Here is a 20,613-nt window from a genome sequence, read left to right on the forward strand (position 1 = left end):
ACCTTCTCTCCTTTCTCCCCCTGGAGGCCACGGTTGCCAGAGGTACCCTGAAAAACAAGAGACCTCCAGTCCCTCTCCTGCTTCAGAAGGGCCTTCCAACTCAGTTCCCTGTCCCAAAACAGTCAGGACAGTCCCAAAAGGATATTGGACACGAGTGGAAGGGGGCAGCCTCAGAGGAAATGACCCTTCTCCAAAGCCTTGCTAGCGTGGTGTGCAAGAGGCTGCCTCTCCGCCCCTCTTCCCAATGGCAGCCTCCCAAGGTCATCTGTGTGGGGGTGTGCAGGGAAGGCCAAATTTCCGAGTAATTGATTCCAATCTCCCGGGGACACAGTGTCCACAGTTCCTTCTGGCAGGAGAATGAGGATGAACATTCCAGGCCCCAGTCTCATTCTAAAGGCAAAGGAATGTTCCCCATTGTGCTGGCTACAATGCGACTCTGTGCCTGGCAACAAAGCCAGTCTGTGCTTAGCTACACCAAGGCTGCTCAGTTCAAGCCCAGGTGCCCAAACCCCGGGCTTGGGTTGCAGTGAAAACTGCACTTGGCTACAATGTGACTGAGCTCAGAGACTATAAAGAAATTGCACTTGGATACAGCCTAACTGTGTTTTGACAATAGCATGACTGTCTCCAGCCACAGAAAGACACATGTAACTGAGCTCAGAGACTGTAATGAAATTGCACTTGGATACAACATAACTGTGTTTTGACGATAGCATGACCGTCTCCAGCCGCAGAGACACAAGGTTTAACTGAGCTCAAAGACGACAATGAAGTTGTACTTAAATACAGTATAAGTATTTTGACCCTCGCCTGCCTCCGGGCAATTCATTTGACTACCGTGTGACCAAGCTTGGCTACCGTGATTCTCTGACCCTGGCTACAACGAAACTAGACTCAGCTACAACACGGCCTTCAACTCGCTCTCTACGATTATGGCTGGTTACAACATAACTCTGACTTTGGCCACCCATAGGACTCTGTGGCCAGCTGCGATAGAACCACCTCCTTGGCTCGGAGATAACTGAGCTTACCTCCAGTGCAAAAATGTGACAAGTTGCCTCTTGGCTACCACCAAACTCTGTTCTCGGACCACAGGTACCATACTTGGCTACAACGTGACTGGACTCACACAAATGTGAAGTCCAACGTCCCTGCCCTCGGGCAACAGTACGGCTCTTGGCTTATCCCAGCATTTCTGTGCTTGAAGATCATATGGCCCTGGGCTTGAGGTAAGACATAAACTGTCTGCTTCACTACAGAGTGCTGACCTGGACTGAGCTTAGGCCCTTCACGGGCCTAACTATTCTCAATTACAAGGTGACAACTACATGACGGTACCTCCCTTTGGCTGTTCACCTCCAGGTAACACACACATTTCTACATATTGTCACTCAGATGGAAACCCCACTCCCACCACACCTGTCCTGCAGATCGATACCTCTCGGCACATGTGCACAGGTTTACCATGAAGCTGGTCCCCTGGAGCTCATGCCAATGAATCACCCCTTCTTATGCGCCCCAAGCACCACCTACCTTCACACCCCGAGGTCCAGGATAGCCCGGGGGTCCTGCTGACCCTGGTGGACCCTGGGATGGAGATAAGATCAGTGCCGTCCTGTCCTTCCCCCTCCATGTTACCAGTGCCCTCATTCCTCTCCTCATGAGCCCCTGACTCCTGGCCCCGCCCTACCAACCCTCATCCCCAACCCGGCCTCTCTCCGGGCCACTCACCTGGGCCCCTTTCTCTCCTGTGGGGCCCTCGTGGCCTGGGTGACCCTGGGGGAAGAAGTTGTCGGGGGCCTGGATTTGCCATCCAAATTCCCAAGCCTCCCCCTTCTCCTTCCTCCTTCTGCCAGCACCCACTTCTCACCGGAGGGCCATCAGATCCTTGAATGCCTGGAATACCTGGGTTTCCAGGGGGGCCCTGAAAGAAGATGAGCAGTAGGGAGAGACACAGAGTCTCAGTCCGGCATCCCACCAAGAACAGCCCCGCTCAGACACGCAGCGACATCAAGGTCACAGAACAAGCACACCCCGCGGGCTACGAAACCTCTCCCGAGCTCTGCCCAGTCTTACTGAGTGACCCTGGGCCAGCCCCTTTCCCTCTCTGAGCCTCAGAAATCCTTCACTCCTGGGAGAGTGGAGACAAAGGAGGTAAAAACAGGGTGAGGAACACACTGGGCTGGGGAACTCCCCAGCTATATCCCTTTCTTTAGAAGTGTCTCCACCTTCATCTGAGAGGGGTGGGCCTAGGCAGGCATGAGGTGACCCCTGTGTTCTGCGAATAGTTGATGGGTCCAGAGGCAGGCACTGGGTCCAACTAAACCAATCATTTTCTTCTGAGAATTTGAGGTAAGCGACGTCTCACTTCATAGAAACTATGATCAGGTGGGTTTAGGTAAAGAAACTATAAGGCCATGCGGAGCTGGGGGCTGAAATGGTGATAAATCGTGCAGAAACGGGACCGGTGGGGGGTGGACAAAGACACGTGCAGGAAAAAGCCTGTCTGCGGAGGGAGAGGGAACACATGTGCCGGGGAATAAAGATGACACCGCAGGACCCCAGAGAAAGGCCTTCCTGGCCCATGGATCTCGCTAATATTTTTGATGACGGTGGCTTCTGTGGGTTCCCCTAAATCCTGACAATATCCGTTTCTCCCAATCAACTCTTTCCCGTCAGTAATTTTTTTTTTTTTTAAACTCTCAGCTTGCTGAAGGATTGTTGCGATTCACCATTATCCAGGGCTAACCACAGGGCCCTGGTGGGAAGCTTTTCCTGCAGAATTGAAGGAAGAAGACAGGAGAAGGTGGTGGTAGGTGGGGTTGTCACTCACCTTCTCCCCAGGAGTGCCAATGGGCCCCTGGGGGCCAGGGAGTCCCTGGGGACATAAAGAAAGAAAGAAAAAAGGAAGGTGAAGGAAGACATGAGAAATGAGCAATGAGCTGGGGAGTGGGGAGGCTGGGAGGGGTCTATGACCATGGCCGACTACTGTCACCCCCCGGTTATTGAAATCGATAGCTCAAACCTGGGATCCAGGATTTCCCTGCTGTCCTGGAGGGCCTGGTTCTCCCGGAGGACCCTGGGGAGAAAGTGGGGGTGCTGTGACGCTGGAAGGGACCCCAGCGTGGAAGTGCCAGTGAAGTTGACAAGGGGGCCAGGGGAGTGCACAGGGATATGGACAGATGGCCACGGGGTCGGCGCATCAGAAAGCACTAGGGGTCAGAAGGCGGGACACGTACCACATTTCCCTTGGCTCCCGGAGCACCATCAATCCCAAGTACACCCTGGGGGAGGAGAGGGTGTGAGACCCGGGCAGATACCACACAGGAGCCTGAGTCTGAGACACCGAGAGGTACAGGTGGGAAGATGAGCAGGCAGCGAAATCAGGTAACAGAAATGGGCACGCAGAGGAGACAGAGGTGAGAGGAAGACAAGCAGGGAGGTGGACAGATAGCGACAGTCTCACCGGGCGTCCCAGGGGACCAGGGGAGCCTCTAGGGCCGATCAGTCCTCGGGGGCCCTGCAAGGAGGTAGGAGCATTATTCCAGCACCCCTGCTCTGAGGCCCCATGAGTCCTGGCTCCCTCCCCTGGGCCAGGCAAAGGGGCCTGAGGGCCCTGGTACTCACCGGTTCCCCAGCCTGGCCTGTGGGCCCCGGAGGTCCCTCTGCTCCCTGTGGGAAAGCATTCATCACTCGGTGAGGGGGGCGGGGAGTATAACCCTCAGAAAACCACCTTCCCTCATCTGGGCACCTCTTCCAGGGGATCCCAGAGCCAGAGTGTAAGGCAGTAGCCAACAGACTGAGCACACGTGATTCAGTTCGGGCCCCTGACCCCAAACCTGAGTCCCACCTACCAACTCTGGTGCTAGCTCCCAGCCCTCAGTCTATCTTTTTGAGCCCCACTGAGGATCCTGGCCCTCCAGCACAGACCCTCACCTCTCATCCCGGCCCCTGAAGACTCCATTCCTCTCTGACTCTCACTCTAAACCATTCCCTCTCTTCCCCAAACTTACCTTCTCACCATCCTCTCCTGGGGGGCCAGGTTGCCCCACATGGCCAAAGTCACCCTGGAGTTAGGAGGGGGGGGCGTTCAGAGTGGAGATGTGAGGGTAGAGACCAGCCTCCCAGGGAAGGACATGCGGCACAGGAATGAGAGCTCGGACATGGGGATGGGGATTCTGACCCTGGGGGTGGGGAGGGCATCCTGAATACTGGGAGGTTTGACATGCGGGAGGGGCCTCACACACTCACCCTTTGGCCCTTCTCACCAGGCAGCCCTGGCAGGCCGTCAAAGCCCCGATCACCCTGCACAAAGAGACACCGCCTGAACCCCGAATCCTCGACCCACCCGTCCCTCCAAGTCCCGAACCTGACCTTATCACCTACCTTAGGTCCTGTGTCCCCTGGGAGGCCCCGGGCCCCATCTGCTCCAGAGCGGCCCTGTCAGGGAGGTGACAACATCAAGACACCCATTGCTGTCTGTTGAGCTCCTCCCTCATGAAGAATCCTGGGGGATTCTCTGTGTACCAGTTTAACCTCCCAAACACATCTCAAACCCGTCCACTGTTCTTTATCTCCAGGCCCTTTCCCCGAGCGCACATCACCAGGATCACAAAAATTAAAATCTCCGGTCTCCATTAATTGTCCCAGTTCTTCATTCCCCGCTGCATTTAAAAATTGTCTGGAATTATCCTGCTCATCATCTCCCTCAGTAGACCAGTCTTTTCTTTTGCGCATGCTGTTCCTTCTACTGGAATGCCCTTCCTCTCCTGTTTACTTGGTTATACCTCAGACCTCAGTTCAAGCATCATTCTCTCTAGAAAGTCCTCCTTGGCTCTGTGACCTGACCAGATCCCTTTGTGACACACTCAGTGGAGCTGCCATTCTCCTTCCTCGGTGCCCTTATCCCACCAATGACACCAGCAGACCCTGCGGGCACGGAGCCAAGACTCCTGCTGGGTGTTGAGGGATAGACGAGGGATGGCCTAAAGACTTACGAGTCACTCACCATTTTTCCCTCCCGGCCAGGGGGCCCAAGAGGTCCCTGAAGGCCTCGGGGACCCTAGGAGAGAAAAGGAGGAAGAAAAAGGAGAACAAGAAGGAGAAAGGACTTATTTTTAATCAATCTCTAGGAAGGGCAGCAATTGCAAAGGTATCCTCAGCCCCTTTGTCATTGTCCTCAAACAGCACTTTATCCTGTGGCTCCGGGAGAAGACCCTTCCCCTCCAATCCTGGCCCCATCCCCACCAGTCTCACCTGTGGCCCCATTTCTCCCATCTCTCCTTTCTGACCAGGATACCCAGGGAGACCCTTGGAGGAAAGAGATGGGGAAATGGAATTAGAGGGAGATTGCCCTTCTCCACTGATGTGTCCCCCTCCTCTGTACAGTCTCCTTACTCACCACAGGGCCTGGGCGCCCAGTGAGCCCCACGGGGCCAGGAGGACCTTTCATAGACAGCTGGAAAGATGGGGGAAACAGATCCTCAGGTCTCCCACAAAACCCCAACACCCTCCAAAAGAGCATCTTCAGGAGACAAACATCCACCTGCCCCCCGACTAGCCTCCATTATCCCCATCTCTGTCACTCCCTCAATGTCCTCCCATTACCCCCCGTTGGTCCCCTGATTATCTTCCACTCACCTGAGCCTGTTGCAGGACTGCCTGCGCCTGGGCTTGCTGGAAGGAGACTGGGGGTCCTTTGAGGGAGCTGCTTGCAAACTGGAACTAGGGGGCAGCTAGTCATGAGGGGGGGCCCAAGGAGAGGCCCCTCCTGGGTCAGGACTACACCCCCCAAGGATGTGCTACCCTATCCCCCTCTTACCGGCATCATGATCACAGTGCCTGGTAGACCCCGGATGCCATCGATGCCAGGGATTCCGGGGAGGCCAGCAGGACCCTGAGAGAGGGAGAGACACAGAGGGGGATGGAGGCAGAGAGACAGACAGACAGAGATGAGAGATAGAGATAGAGGGGGAGAGGGGAGAGACAGAGACATAGGGAGAAAGACTGAGATGAAGGACACTCAGGGATAGAGACAGATGGAAGGAGAAAAGCAGGGGATACACCCCCAGAGACAGGACGTGGGCCAGAGTGACAATTCACAGATGGAAAGAGAGATGAGCAAGTGGGGTCAGTGCCAGCTTCAGTGTGGTGTCCTCAGTCCCTGCCTCCCAGATCCATGTTCAGACATACACGTGCCCACCTTCAGCCACATGGCCCAAAACCTCACCCCCCCAAAAGGATACAACCCAGTGGGAGTCTCTTACCGGTAGACCAGGGTCTCCAGGGAATCCTGGGGGGCCGGGAGGGCCTGAGGGGCCGACCACCCCCTGTTGGGGACAGAGAACAGAGGTTCATAAGAAGTACAAAGCTCGAGCCAGGCCAACTTCTGACTCACCACTGACTCTGACCCCATGCAGACCTCCTTACCCATCACTGAGCCATTCCTGGCCCCTCAGTACTATATTGACCCATACCACCCCCCAACTTTACATCCCAACCCCTATTTTGATTCACCCTTTGAGCCTCAAATATGCAATGATCTTTTAACGGTATGGCAATGTTACACCTCAACCCTCCACCCCCGGGTCTCAAATACCCCAACTAGAATAGAAAGGAAGAGGGGGGTGCAGCCATCACTCACTCGGGGTCCTGGGGCTCCTGGAGGTCCCTCAAACTGCTGTCCCTGAGGGAGAAATGAGTGTGACCCCCGTTCTAGCCCAGATCTCTCCACCTCCTCCTAGCCCCAGGCCCCTCACCTGTTCAATCACTGCTGGTTCCCCTTTTGCTCCCTTCTCTCCAGCACCCTGGGGCAGGGGAATGAACAGAAAAGAGATGTGAGCCCTGACCATGGTCAAGGAGAAGAGCATGAACTTCAGGGTGTGCTGTGGGGTCCTAATCCTGGAGCTGCCTCTCACTATCTGGTGACGGGGAACAACTTATTCGACTCCTATGGCCTCACCTGCAGAGTCAGTAAGCAAATGATAACAGTGTATGTCCCCCAGGAAGAAGAATAAATTAAAACAATGGTCGACACATAACAAGCCCTCAGGGTAGGTTGGCTATGAGCATTCCCCTCCTCCCTTGCCCAATACCAAGGCTAGAACCTGGGACCCTTCCCAGTCTGCCCTATTTTCCGAAGCAATCTTATCCAATCCCTTGGCTAAAGGTAGCATCCCTCCGGTTGATGGTTCCCAAGTCTTTATCTCCAGCCTAGACCATGTCCCTTGAACTCCAGAATCTTCTAAACAATCACCCACTTGGCATCTCCATTTGGATGCCAAGCAGGGGTTGCCAGTTTAGCACATCCAAAATGGGACCCTTGATGCTTTCCACCCGCTCTTCCTTTAGGCGTCCCCATCTTGTTCAAAGGTGCCACCATGCATCGGCTAAGTCATCCTCGCATCCTTCTCCATCTCCAGTAGCAAGACCGGCCCAGATCTGTCCACTTCTTTCTGTCCCCACTGTCACCACCTTGCTCCAGGTCACCAGGCTCTTGCTGCACAGACCACTGGTTTCCCTGCTGCCCCTCTGGCTCCCCCTACAGTCCATATGCTGTTCAGCAGCCAGAAAGAGCTTTTAAAGCTCCAAGTCCGATCAGGCTCCATGAGCTTGATCAAGAGGTTTCTCATCACACTTGGACTAAAGGCCAAACGCACAATTCTATGCACAGAGCCATCCATTCGCGAAGTTCCTGTCACATCAGCATAGTGATAATATTTAGCAACTACAGTGGGGTGGTGGGAAGGCATTCTAGGCAAGATTAAAAGAAGGCAAAAGAGAAAATGCGGTCCTATGTGGTTCCAGGCAGGACCTCCTCCCCCCCACCCCCCACCCAAATCCTCAGACTCACAGAAAAAATCTGGAACTGAGTCTGTGACGGCTGCTCTGCTGCCCGGAAGACAGGGACAATGGTAGGGCCACCTCCTTCTTTGTCTTCTTTGGCTAACTTAGTCTCCAGGGTCCTCAGTTCTGTTCCACTGTCAGGGTCCAGGGGCCCCTGAGAACATTGTGACAGACCCAAGTTTGTCCCTGATGTCCTCATTGTCTGCCACCACCAGTTCCCAGGACTTTCCCTTCCCTTCCCTTCCAGCCGCATCCACTTCCCACCGACCTCTAGCATGGTGACATTGTGGCCGATAGTCACAGTGGTGGTCATGACCAAAGGCGTGGGAATCGGAGGTAAAGTTGAAGCTGGTGTCTCTGTCTGGGGGATGTCAGTGGAGGTCTGCAGCAGGGACAGAAGAAGTATCAGTCCCCCAGGGGAAGCTAGACCCTGCCCCCGCCCCCAGCAATGCCCAGTCCGAGGAAGGAAACAAAGGACGACCCCCAAAAAACCATCAGTGGGGTGTAAGGTAGGGGACTGGGACTGGTCAATGGAGGCAAACGTGTTCTGACTGGATCAGGACAGCCGCCAGCAGAGGGAGGCCTCTTGTGTGGAAGAAGAGCAAGGCTGGGTCAGGTCTGGGAGACCTAGAAGGCAGAGTGGGGCTGGCTCGATAACCACAGTCAAGGTCCAGTACTCGGGGCCAGACTCCAAGAAGCCCACCCCACATGTCTTCTCCCAAGGCAGAGCTCAGTGGTCAGCCAGCCAGGCCACAATTAGAGAGGCCTGGACAGCTGTAGAGAAATTTGGTCAAGGGCACAAAGAGGGTAGTAGAGGCCCAGGCCCTTCCTGAGGAAGGGGTTGGGGAGGGGTTCTTTTTCTGGGCCTGAAGTGATCGTTTCTTTCTCTCCACTGAGTTAGTACATCAGTGAGAACAGATGGAATGTAACCAGTGACTCTCCCCCAACCAATGGCCTGCACCAAGGATGCCCACCCGGTGACTCACCAGCTAATGATCTCCCATTAATGACCTCTAATGATTCCTACAACCAGGGGCCCATTAGTGACTCCCTAATTAATGACCCCCATCAATATCCCCTGACTAATGATCCCACTAAGGGACTTAACCAATGACCCCTCCAACTAATAACTCACATCACTAGCCTTTATTCCTGTAACTAGTGATCCATCAGCGGCCCCTGCAGTCAATGACTACAACCATTTACTCTCCCATCCAGTGACCTCCCCAACCAATGACCCCCTCCACAACAAGTACTAGCTAGTAGACCCTCAACTACTAAGCCTTACCAGTGACCCCCTAATCAATTATTCCCCTAACCAGTGACCCTCCAACAACAAGCAACCATGAGCGAGCCCATCTATTGCTACCCCACCAATGACCCAAACGGTAATTTCACTAATCAGTGACCCATCAATGCCTTCCCAACTAATAATCCATCAGGGACTCCCAAACCAATTATCTCATCCATGACCCCTGAAAGTCATTTCTCCAACTGGTGACTATAACTGGTGACCCCGCTAGTGCCTTCTAATCAGTGATCCCCTACTGATGACCTACCTTCCTTCCCAACTAATAATCCCCATCAATGGCCCCTTCCCATTAACCCTAAACCAGTGACAACAATAACACCAACAGTGGTCTCTATCAATGACTTCCAACAATGACCCCCGCTTAGGAACCTCTCAAACATCAACCTCAATCAATATCTCCCTTTAGTGACTTCCCAACCCGCAATCTCTATCAGGAAAGCCAAATAGTGCCCCCCAATTAGACTTCTCCAATGAATAACCCTCACCAGCTACCTAGACCAATCAATCCCAAACAATGACAGTCTAACTAATGAACCCATTATTCACTCCAGCTAATTGCTGCCCTTAAGCAGTAGCCTCCATCAAGAACCTCCTAATATAAAGTAATCATCTGGGTTTGCCCCTTTCCTCCAGCCCCAAAAACTGGACATTGAGGAGCAGAGATGAGAAAGCTCATAAGACAGTACCAGCCCCCCTGCCACACATAGTTGTCAGCTGAGACAAGTCAAAGGTCAGGGATTGGAGACCAAAGGCATAGAACTTGGATGAGGTACCAGCAGTCAGTAGGAATCAGAGACCAGAGGTCAGGCAGTCAAAGAGCAGAGGTGAGTGGCTGCAGATCCCTTACCTGGTTCTCCAGGGAGCCAGGAGGTAGGCTTGGGGTCAAAGTCTCCTTGTTCTTCTTCTTCTTCCTGCCCTTCCCCTTACGACCTCGCCCTTTTTTCTTCCCTTTTCCCTTCCCCTTACGTCGAGGGGCTGGAGTTTCTGGCTCACCCTGGGGGGCCTGGGAAGAGGACCTCCATCAGGTCCAGAGCCCCTCAGCGGAGCCCCCATGGCTCAGTCATCTGGGACCATGCTGGCACATGGCTCATTGGTCCCATGTTTTGAACCCAGGGCTCACTCAGTCCTGTGACCTAGGGTCAAGCATACAATCTGGATCCAAGAATCACTCAGTTATGTGACTTAGATCAAGGTCACTCATGCCTAGGATCTTCTTGAGGGCAGGAGTCACTCAGTCCCAGGTAGGGGTCAGAATTCACTCATTCCTGAGATCTGGATCCAGGGATGATTCAGCCTGACCTCAGGACAAACGCCTCACTTACCCCTGTGGCTACAGGGTCGAGGTTGTCACAGCCAGGAAGGTACCGCTCACAGGCCTGGAAGGCAGCCTGAGGATCCGGACTTATCAGCAACTCCTGAATATCTCCCTGGGGAGAGGATGGGGGCCAGGGAAAGAAAGCCACAGGCTGACTCTGACACCCTATTCCAAGCACCAAGGCTTGGTATTTCTCTACCGAGGGCCCCATAAGTATAAAGAGGGGGTGGCCCCACCACAGCCCCCACAATCCCTCTGAGAGGGAGGAAGATTCTGTCACGGTCACACCAAATCACAGCCATAAATCATACCCTACAACACCTGTCCCATCAGAGGCACATTTGTTCCTTTGCCCCCAGGCACCTGACACCTAATATGTGCCAGGTGCCCTTTAAGGTGTTGGGGATAAGGAGGGGAACAAGATGAATGTGGTCCCTGGCCCCCTGGAGGGGACACACATCACAACCACACACAGTCACACACCATCGTAGCAACCAGTAGAGTCCCACGTCTCCACCGTATTCTACCACGAGTCAAGCATGCGCCACCGCGTACTATTGTTTTGTGGCCCTACGATCTCACGCACCGCAAGATGCACAACGATGCATTCCGCTCCCTCTCCTCAGCTTCCTGGACCTGGGGTGAAGCTGGACAAAACGCCTTCCCGTCCCCTGCCTCAGTTTCCCCGACCACTGAACCCCTACCTCAAAAGTCTCCTCCCCGAGGTCCTGGGTGCCCAACACAGTGAGTCCAGCCGTGCTAATGAATCGAGGCCCCTGGCCCAACGTGGGGGGCTGAGGTTCACAGTCGGCCACCAGAGTCACCATCCTGCCATCCACACTGATTGCCACACGGTGCCACCTGCAAGAGGACAGTCTCAGTCGGGGGTGCTTCTCACCCCACTTCTCTCTGGACCCCAACCTTCCCTATACTCACCTGCCATCCATGAGGTTGACCTGCTGGGGGAGGGGGCTGAAGGAGTCACCTAGGAGACCCAGAGCTGGCCCCAGAGCCAGGCCCAGCTGCCGAGCACCACCCTCATCATAAATGGACAGAAGGACAGATTGGTTGGCTGGCTGGCCCCGCAGAGTGATCAGCACGGAAAAGTTCTCGGGAAAGTGCCCATCTGAAGGGGCAGAGGGAAAGGGGCAGCTTAGAGGGCCTGGCAGGGACCCATGCTCCCAGGATGACCCCGCCAACCCCTCCTGCACTGACTCACCTGGAAAAAGCTCCCACGTAGGGGTGCCAAGTGTGGTGGCCTTGCCAACCCTGAATGCCCGGTCACCCTCCGGGGCCCTCTGGGGGCAGAAGCCAGGCCCTTCAGAGACCCCAGCCTGGCCCCCTCGCACACCCAGGGCCTTCAGCACATCCACAGGGTCTGCTGTAGAGAGAAGCCGGGTTGCAAGGCAGTTAAAAAAATCTAGGACTCCATGTGAGCAGCTCAGGTTTGGGGGCTTCAGCCCCCCACGGTGTCTGTGGGTCAGAGAGAAGGAGCAGGCGCGGGACCTGACCCACCTCACCACCCCACAGCTGTTCCAGCCTCGTCAGCCTGTTGACTCCTGTTCCCCACCACCCCCCCGCTTGGTTTTTGGTAGGGGAAAAAAAAAAGCTGACCTACTTCTGGGATGAATCAAGGCTTCCTGGCCTGAGCCCCAGAGCCAGACTGTCCCCCTCTCTGCTCTCCCCCGCACCAACTCCCTGGGGCTGCTTCCCAGCCTGAAGCCCCCTGCCAGGGGAAACCCGCTTGGAGAGGGGGGGCTCCTAGTGTGTGTCTCCCCCACCTCCTCCCTCTGACCTCCTCCTTTGACTGCCACTTCCTCTGAATTCCTCCTCCCTGATCATCACCCATGATCTACTCTCTTTCGCCACTACCTCTCCTGACTTCTTCCTTCTGACCCCCTCCTTGATCACCATCACCCATGACCTCCTGTTTCTGCCTAACCCAGTCTCCTCCATCTGACCTGTGACCTCCCCATTTTATCACCTTCTCTGACCTCCTCCTGATGACTGCCTCTCTCTAATAACCTCCTGACCTCCTCCCTCTGACCCTATCCCTCCTGACCTCCTCCCTCTGACCCTATCCCTCTTATCCTAGCAAAGGAGGGAACTGGTGTGGCCCAACCAGATCCTAATCCAGGCCATCCTACCAGCCCCACCCCACACAGCAGGCCAGTGCTAAGTGGAACCACATGGCTTGGGCAGGGGAGGGCGGGGGCTTCCTCTGGGCCCAAAGCCCCTGCCTGCTCTCCCCTCCCCCCAGCAGACTGTCCCACTGACCCCCTGACCCAGCCTCTTGGCAGGAGCCAGATTCTGTCAAATCTGTCCATGACCTCACCCTGGGGGCGGTTCTACTGACCTCACCATTGGGAGTGAGGGTGGGGGGCCAGACTTGGGGGAGATAGGGGCTTGGATGAGGGACCCCCATCCCAGCTCCTCCTGGGTCAGACCCTTCATTCTCCAGATTTACAGACACTTATTCCAGCCTCCGCTCACTCTTGCCTCCAACCTCCTGTTCTGTCTTTCTCCTCTCCCCCTCCCTGCCCTCTCTCTGTCCCACTTTCTGTGTTGGTCTTTCCAGGTCTTTCTCTGCATCCAACTCTGAATCAGTCTGTCTCTCTCACTCTCTTGTTTCCTAGCTCTTTCTGCGTGTCTCCTGGTACTTCATTGGTTCTCCTTCCTCTCTGTCTCTCTGTCCCTCTGTCCCTCCTCTCTCTCCCTCTCCCTCTCTCTCTCTATAGATAGATAGATAGATAGATAGATAGATAGATAGATATACATATACATATATATACATATATACACATATCTGGCGGGGGTTACTCTCCTCATCCCCCTCTCTCTCCATACACACACACACACACACACACACACACACACACACGCACACACACACCCCTGTTCTGCTGCTGCCACCACCAGCCCCGTCTCTAATTGCCTGTTCTCTGGCTAGGCTGTCATTAAGAGGTATTTGGGTTACAGTCCCCTGAGACTAAGATCTGGGCTCCCAGGCTCTGTCAACCACAAGGGTCACTCCCCCATGGAATGATCATCCCAGCTGCCCCCTCTCCAGGCTGGAGCCCCAGGGAGGGCTGAGAGTCACGACCCCGTACGGTATGGCTCTCCCAGGCTTTCCCCTCACCCAGACCCCTGTCTCGATGCAGCAGGAATGGGTGTCCCCTCAACCAGCTGCTCAGTCACATTTAAAAAGTCCTTCTCAGCACCTAACCCAAATGTCTCTTGCTTCAATCTTGCATATCTTCTGTAGTGACCTTTCAGAAACTGACTGCCCTTTCTTTTCATGGCTGGCTTTGTGACAAGGGGACACACAAGAGGCATTGAGTCCTGCCTGCAGGGTCAGAGGGTGGGGGTCTGTCAGGGACCCAGCCTGACCTTCCCCCACTCTCTCTACTGTCCTGGTCAGGGCCCCAGGAAGATGTTGGATGGGGTCTAGGATATGAAGGGAGGCAGGCAGGGACTAACTAGGCTGGGGCATGGTTGGGATCTCCTCAGATGTTCAGGAGAGCACAGGTGTGGGTGTGGGTGCTACTGGGTACATGAGATTGTGTAAGCAAGTGCATGACTCTGTATGGACCAGGGAATGGCTGAGCACGTTGTCAGCATAGGCCAAGGATTTGGCCTACAATGGAGAGCGAGGTGCAGCTATTTGATGTGTGGGTGGGTATCTCCTGGCAGTGAGTTCACAGTCCAGCTGGTCATGCAGGTGAGTCTGTGATTATAATAGGCGACACTTGAGATGGGGAACTGTGGTCACATGGGAGAGTACAGACAAGTCGGCGAGCAGGTGACTGGTTGCCAATGCTGACTGTGTTGTGTGGATACCAGTGCACACGTGTGCAAGAGTTGGAACGTGTAGGAGGGTGACAAAGGCTGTGACCCTGTGGCGGGTGGCTGCTGGGGTTGCCTGGGGCGTGGGCCCCGGTGTTTCACTTTGGGGTGTCCCAGAGGGCTTATATTATGAATGGATGCCTATGATGGCACGAATGTATGGATGTGTCAGCATGGGAATGGGACATAGGCCAATTTAGGATAATCCACGTGAACAGGCACCTCCCTGAACTCCAGAGAAAGTGAGAAAGTGCAGGATGGGTGTGTGTGTGTGTGTGTGTGTGTGTGTGTGTGTGTGTGTGTGTGTTGGGGGACTGAGCTCACCCTAGGGAGCGATTTCCAGGAGGCTCTAGCCCAGCCTCTCTCAGACCAGGGACGCCACTTGAGGGACCACAACCTTCCCAAACCCCTGGGCGCCCCCAACCGCGAACCCTATGGGGCGGAGCTCGGCGCTCAGCCAAAAGCGCGCAGCTGGGCGTGCGTCAGCGCTGACTCACCCGTCCGCCGGCCCCCGGGACCCTTGGGGCCCCTGAGAAATTCCTCGGGAAAAACACCCGCAGCTCGCTCGGCTGGGGGGAGCAACTTCCACTTCCGCCCCCGCCCGCGCTCCGCCCCGCCCCGCCCCGCGCCCCGCCCCGCCTCGCCCCTCACCGCGGCCCTCCCGAGGCCCTGTCCATGGTGCTGATCGCGGCTCTGGGGAGCGCGGGGTGGGGGGAGGGGGGAGAAGTGGGGACAGAGGAGGTGGGCGCGCGCCAATTGGAGGCAGAGGAGGGAGAGGAAGAATAGGATGGAGCCATTAGGGGAGATGGAAAGGAAACTCTGAGTCCCCGATTAGCCCCCTCCCTTACTCGTCCCCACTCACCTTCACCCCCAGAATCACCCACTCACGTCCTCATGGGCGATTGTTTACGCCCCAGAATCACAACAGACCCTCATCGGGTCACCCAAAGACAAACAATCATACGCGTAACGCTCACACGATTATTCTCTTAGGTCAGCCCCACACAGACACACCCACAACTCACAATCACCATACCCTTGGCCAGGAATCACCCATCACCCACATTCATACAATAGTCGTCAACTCCCACACCCACTTTCCCACACACGATTTCACTTCAAATGGCCTCACACACACATTGCCGCACACACAACTCTACGTCGCATTCATTCCAACGCATCCACCAGTAAAACACGGCCACACGTTTCCCCCCTCCCGCCAGCTGTCACACCCACAAATCGCCCAGAGTCTGACACGCGAGCCCGAACACAACACCCTATCCACGCGCAATGCGCACGCCCCCCCTTGCACGCCCCCCCCCCCATTCCTGACTCCACCCCATCTTTAGGACCTCGTTAGATCCTGCACCGGGGTCCTTTTCCTATCTCCTCCCTCCGGACTCACCGGCCTGCGTCCGGAGCAGAAGCTGCAGCGAGGCCAGGAGCAGGCAGAGGCCGGCCCGCGGCTGGCTCAGGCCTCGGCGACTCCCCATCCCGGCGGGCCCCACACGCAAGGCGGGGACCGGCCGGGGCGTCTACGGGGCGCGGCGTCTCCTCGGGCTCCGTGCGCTCACTTGCCGCGGCCGGCTCCACTCGGGATCGGCAGGAGACTGCGGGAGACCCCGCCCTGGCCTCGCCCTGCGCTCCAGAGCCCGGCCGGGCGGGGCTCGCTGGAGGGAGGGGGGGGGGGGGTGGCTGACAGCTGGTGGGGGAGTTGGGAAAGTTTGTGCTGAGTGCTGATTGGCCGGCCAAGGCCGGAGCCCTGGGCAAGGAGCTGGGTCCTCTATGCCCCACCCCACAGTGGAGGAAAAGGGTCACTCCCACCCAGCCTTAGAATTCGGGGTCCCAGACTTACCCCAAACTCTTTCCTCCTAACAGGCTCCCTCAAGGGAAGTCTTAGCCTCATTCAAACCTTCAGCCTCCATCCAAGCCCTGGAATTAAGGGGTATAGCTTTGAACCAAATCTATTCTGTCTCACCCAGGCCCCCAAATGGGGTTCCAGCCTGATGCCCAATTCTCACTCATTTCCTTTACCCCAGTCACACTATGAAAGGTCCCAGCTTCATTCCAAGGCCTTCCCTTCAGGTGTCTAAATAGAGAATCCTGATCCCACCTCCAACCTCACCCCAGATTACAAAGCGGGGTTCCCAGCTTTACCCCAAACTCTCATTTCCCCACCTAAATTCCAGAATTGGATGTCCTGGCCTCACCCCCAAACCCTCGACATGCATTCCAAAAACATAGCTCTCTACTTCCCCCCAGACTCTTAACCTTCAAACAAAGGGTCCCATCTCCCATCTCTAGCCTTCCTCTCCCCTCTCCCTGACTCAGGCCCCCAAATGGATGCCCCAGCCCCAATTCCAAATCTTCACATATGCCCCTATTAAATGGGGGAGTCTTGCCCTATCTGAAAACAGGGCACTGCCGCAGGGGGAGGTGGCAGGGAGGTGGATCCCTGCCACGTCTGGGGGTGAGGCAGAGCTGTCTCTCATCCTACTGGGACCCCCCACTGTGAAGTTCCCTCCCCCCCCCCAGGGGGTCACACGGAGCTGTCTGTGCAATTGAACAAGCACAGACTTGCAGGATCTCAGGGTGCTTCTGCAAGGAGGAACCCAAGGGGCGTATCCTGGGCCCTAAACTGCCCCACCATGGAGAAGAGGGAGAAGCCGGCAGTGTCTCCCTCCCAGGCTCTGGCTCCACGGACAAAGAGTCTCTGTGTCCCAGGAGAGGAGGGGTGGGGCCCCATCTGGCCTGAGGGTGAAATGGGGGCTGTGGGGTGGGGAGAGAGAGGGAATCTCCCCAAGCTGCTCCTCCTCCCTCCTCAGGGACCTTGAGGCTAAGACTTCTCCTGCTAAAAGATTCTCATAAAGATACTGCCCTGCCCTGCCCTGCCCTGCCCTGCCTTGCTGGGAAGTTCTTCCTAGTCTAACCCCATCTTCGGACATATCTATGCCCATTCCCCTTTTTGAAAGGACCCTTCTGGGACCACACTCGCTGTCATTTTCTCTCATTCTCTCCCTCCAATCAGAGATTCTTTGCCCAGAATAGAGACAGGAAGGGAATACCCCTGCTAGTTCCCCCAGCCCTAAATAATTTGAAATCATAATAAAAAGACCCTAGTTATGAGTGTAGCAGTGAGAAGAAATTTTTCACAGATAAAGGAAAGAGGCTATTTTGAGGTTAAAGGTTTCCTCCCAGCTGCCTGTCCAGGGTCCGTTCAGAATTGGCATCATCTGGGACCCCTTCGCCTTGCGGGGAATCCGTTGGAGGGTGTCTAGGAGGGGGCAGAGGAGCCAAGGGATGGGTGGCAGGAGTCAGGTGCTGGCCAGCAGAGGTCACCCATCCAGGGAGGGATCAACATGGCCGACGCACCCCGGACTGTACTGATCTCAGGCTGCTCGTCGGGAATTGGCCTGGAGCTCGCAGTACAGCTGGCTCATGACCACAGGCAGCGCTACCAAGGTTAGAGGCCCAGGGTGGGGCCGGGAAGGGCAGGGGTGGGCACGGCTTCTGAGGACCTTCAGCCGTCCTGGCACTATTTCCACTAGCCCATCCCTTCAGCTGTATTTGTGGGCTTGAGGAGGACCCAGGACACATGGAGGCCCCCTTCCCACCTCTGCTCAGGAATCACCCCTTCATCCAACCAATATTTCTTGTGCACCTACTGGGCGCCAGGCACTATTCAAGGTGCTGGAAACACAGCTCTGAACAAAATAGACAAAAATCTCTGCCCCGAGCAGTGGTGTGAGGGAGGAGAGGGAGAACAGACAATAAACAGATTTTAAAATTGTATAATATGTCTAGTGCCAATAAGTGCTAAGAAGCAAAATAAAACAAGGGTAGAGTGTGGTAGGAAGTGGGAGGTTGGTGATACTTTTTAAAGGGCTGGTGGGGAGGGCTTCCGGGAGGCTCCACTTCGCCGCATTCCCTAGGACTCCCCTCCCCCACCCCTCCCCTGATTACCGCTCCAAAATAAGCCTCTTAAGTGACCCTGACCTTGGGGGCTTAAGGGGGTGGGGGTGGGGGGCTCTAAATCTAGGGACCTGGCCTCCTGCAACTCTGGAGTAAAGTGCCCCAGTCTGCACCCCACCCCCACCCCCCCCCACCCCCACCCCCCCGGGAACCTCTGACCCAGAGCACGCTGGAGCTGAAGTGGGCACAGGGCCACTACGTAAGAGGAGGTTGCAGGGGGCAAGGGCATTGCCCCAGTTGGCGGGGCTGATTCTCCCAGCCCTCTGCCCTCTGTCTTAGACACACACACAGCTTTGGGTGTGACAGTCTGAGGGTCAGGGTGCAAGGAAGCCATAGCACTGCATGTGTCTCCGTGCACACGCAGTGAGTGTGCAAAACTGCTGAAGGATGTTTATTCAATCACTTCCCGGCCTTTTGGCGAAGATCAGGTGTGAAGGATGTTTACCGAGTGCTTACAGTGTGCCAGGTTCTGATCAAAGTGTCTCGCATCACGTGTATCAGTTAATCCCCGTATCACCCCTATGAGGTGGCCATTACCATTAGCTCCATCTTAGAAGTGAGGAAACTGAGGCACATTGGGCCAAAGATCCTTGCCCAAGGTCGCCCAGCTGGAAAGTGGCAGAGCCCGGATTTGAACCCAGGCAACCCAGTCCCTGTGGCCACACTTGTCACTGTATGTAGATGCATGTGGTCCCATTCATCTGTGCAACACCCACGAATCACACGGGCCCACGGATCACGTGAAAGTGCCCACCAGGGCTGTGCATGTGTGATTGTGGGTACATGCACGAGGGGTACAAACAGGTACGCAGGTATTTGAGCTCAGCACGCCAACAAACCCAGGTTGTTGTAGGGGCGGGACAGACAAGGAACTTCACTTTGCTGAGCCTCAGTGTGTCAGCCACTTCACCTACTTGTCCTGGCTTCTATTGCTAAGTAGCAAATCATCCCAAAACTTATGGTGTAATAGAACAACTGTAATCATCTGTCTCTCATGTTTTACAAGGCCATAAATTTGGAAGGGCTCGGCCAGGCAGTTCTGGCTCAGGGTCAAAGGCTACAACTGGAACAGTGCGGGGTAGTCATGGGCCTGGGCAGGCATGAACCTCAGGGCTTCTCCATGTGGTCCCTCTATCTGGCTAGCTTGGGCTTCCTCCCAGCAAGGTAGCCTCGGGATAGCTGGGCCGCTACAAGGTGGCTGAAGATTTTGAGAGTGAACGTTACAGCAAACAAGGCAGAAACTTCAGCATCTTTTCTGGCTGAATCCCAGAAGCCATCCAATGTTACCTTCACCCTATTCTATTGACTCCCGGCTAGTCACAAGATTCTAGGAGAGGGACATGAGATTTCATGACTTGAGGGGGAGCAGCAAAGTTCTCAAAGAGCGTATGCGATGAAAGATATTGTGGCCATCTTTGGAAAATTAGTCAGTGGCCTAATCATAGGGAGGATTAGAGTCCTAATCATTGGAAGGATTAGAGGTTTATAAAAGTGTTTAGCACAGCGTTTGGCACATGGCAGGTATTTAATAAGCTGAAATTTCTGTGGATAATGGAAACATGGCTATTTGCATGTACACACACACACACACACACACACACACACACTGACCCTAAGTATGTATTTCTTTCCTCAAGGCAATATGTTCTATGTTTATTTTATTGGCTTCCTTCCTGGGCTATACATTCTGTGAAGCCAGGGACTTTGCCTATCTCATTTCATGCAATAGTCTCAGCACCTAGAATAGGGCACAGTGGATACTAAGTAGGTGCTCAGTAAAGGACGGATGAATGAATGGATGAAAGTACAGGTAAGTGAATGTACACAAATATGCATTTGTGGCCGTGTAGTGAATGTAAGCATGTAAACCTGTGGGTCCCCATCCCTCTGTGACTGTTCATGCAAGATGATGGAAATACATGCAAATGAATGCAGAGGGAAAAGGAGCCCAGTGCCTGACCCAACACCGGTCTCTGTTCCCAGTGGTGGCCACCATGAGGGACCTGGGAAAGAAGGGGGCACTGGAAGCAGCTGCTGGAGAGGCTCTGGGGCAGACCCTCACCGTGGCCCAGCTGGACGTGTGCAGTGACGAGTCAGTGGCCCAGTGTCTCAGCTGCATCCAGGGAGGGGAAGTGGACGTGCTGGGTGAGACCGAACAGCCCCCGGGGGTCACTCCCCCCCCTGCCCTAACCACAGGTCCTCGTCCCAGCGAATCCTCTCCACTGTCTGAGCACCAGCTTTCCTGCTTCACCAGAAACCTGTAGCCCTGGACAGAAGGGGTAGACAAGCCGGCTAAAAGCCCAGGGTACCTGTTTATTAAGGA

The 20,613-nt window shown here is 55.2% G+C and overlaps 2 protein-coding genes across 6 annotated transcripts in view; one reads left to right on the top strand and one right to left on the bottom strand.

Moving 5' to 3' along the window:
- Positions 1-15,960, bottom strand: part of COL5A3 (collagen type V alpha 3 chain) — a 35,599-nt gene extending 19,639 nt beyond the window's left edge. For 2 of the 3 annotated variants that reach the window (XM_053897261.1, XM_053897259.1), the window contains exons 1-28: positions 15,724-15,959; positions 11,692-11,853; positions 11,409-11,598; positions 11,177-11,333; positions 10,480-10,584; positions 10,005-10,160; positions 8,114-8,227; positions 7,853-7,999; positions 6,759-6,806; positions 6,644-6,685; positions 6,267-6,329; positions 5,822-5,896; positions 5,641-5,724; positions 5,402-5,458; positions 5,257-5,310; positions 5,009-5,062; positions 4,387-4,440; positions 4,252-4,305; positions 4,014-4,067; positions 3,628-3,672; positions 3,467-3,520; positions 3,240-3,284; positions 3,026-3,079; positions 2,834-2,878; positions 1,871-1,924; positions 1,732-1,776; positions 1,534-1,587; positions 3-47 (exon numbers count right to left, since the gene is read on the bottom strand). In XM_053897261.1, coding sequence (XP_053753236.1) covers positions 3-47; positions 1,534-1,587; positions 1,732-1,776; positions 1,871-1,924; positions 2,834-2,878; positions 3,026-3,079; positions 3,240-3,284; positions 3,467-3,520; positions 3,628-3,672; positions 4,014-4,067; positions 4,252-4,305; positions 4,387-4,440; positions 5,009-5,062; positions 5,257-5,310; positions 5,402-5,458; positions 5,641-5,724; positions 5,822-5,896; positions 6,267-6,329; positions 6,644-6,685; positions 6,759-6,806; positions 7,853-7,999; positions 8,114-8,227; positions 10,005-10,160; positions 10,480-10,584; positions 11,177-11,333; positions 11,409-11,598; positions 11,692-11,853; positions 15,724-15,811 — 2,199 coding nt within the window. In that variant the 5' untranslated portion in view covers positions 15,812-15,959. Of the gene's footprint in view, positions 1-2; positions 48-1,533; positions 1,588-1,731; positions 1,777-1,870; positions 1,925-2,833; positions 2,879-3,025; positions 3,080-3,239; positions 3,285-3,466; positions 3,521-3,627; positions 3,673-4,013; positions 4,068-4,251; positions 4,306-4,386; positions 4,441-5,008; positions 5,063-5,256; positions 5,311-5,401; positions 5,459-5,640; positions 5,725-5,821; positions 5,897-6,266; positions 6,330-6,643; positions 6,686-6,758; positions 6,807-7,852; positions 8,000-8,113; positions 8,228-10,004; positions 10,161-10,479; positions 10,585-11,176; positions 11,334-11,408; positions 11,599-11,691; positions 11,854-15,723 lie in introns of all 3 variants that reach the window. The other variant, XM_053897260.1, reaches the window with a different exon arrangement.
- Positions 15,961-17,643: 1,683 nt separating this feature from the next.
- Positions 17,644-20,613, top strand: part of RDH8 (retinol dehydrogenase 8) — a 161,982-nt gene continuing 159,012 nt past the window's right edge. For 2 of the 3 annotated variants that reach the window (XM_019427799.2, XM_053897267.1), the window contains exons 1-2: positions 17,647-17,780; positions 20,274-20,435. In XM_019427799.2, the coding sequence (XP_019283344.2) occupies positions 17,678-17,780; positions 20,274-20,435 (265 nt within the window). In that variant the 5' untranslated portion in view covers positions 17,647-17,677. Of the gene's footprint in view, positions 17,781-20,273; positions 20,436-20,613 lie in introns of all 3 variants that reach the window. The other variant, XM_053897266.1, reaches the window with a different exon arrangement.

This window comes from Panthera pardus, unplaced genomic scaffold (assembly GCF_024362965.1).
Source record: "Panthera pardus isolate Hobbes unplaced genomic scaffold, ASM2436296v1 HiC_scaffold_8, whole genome shotgun sequence".
NCBI lineage: Eukaryota > Metazoa > Chordata > Mammalia > Carnivora > Felidae > Panthera > Panthera pardus.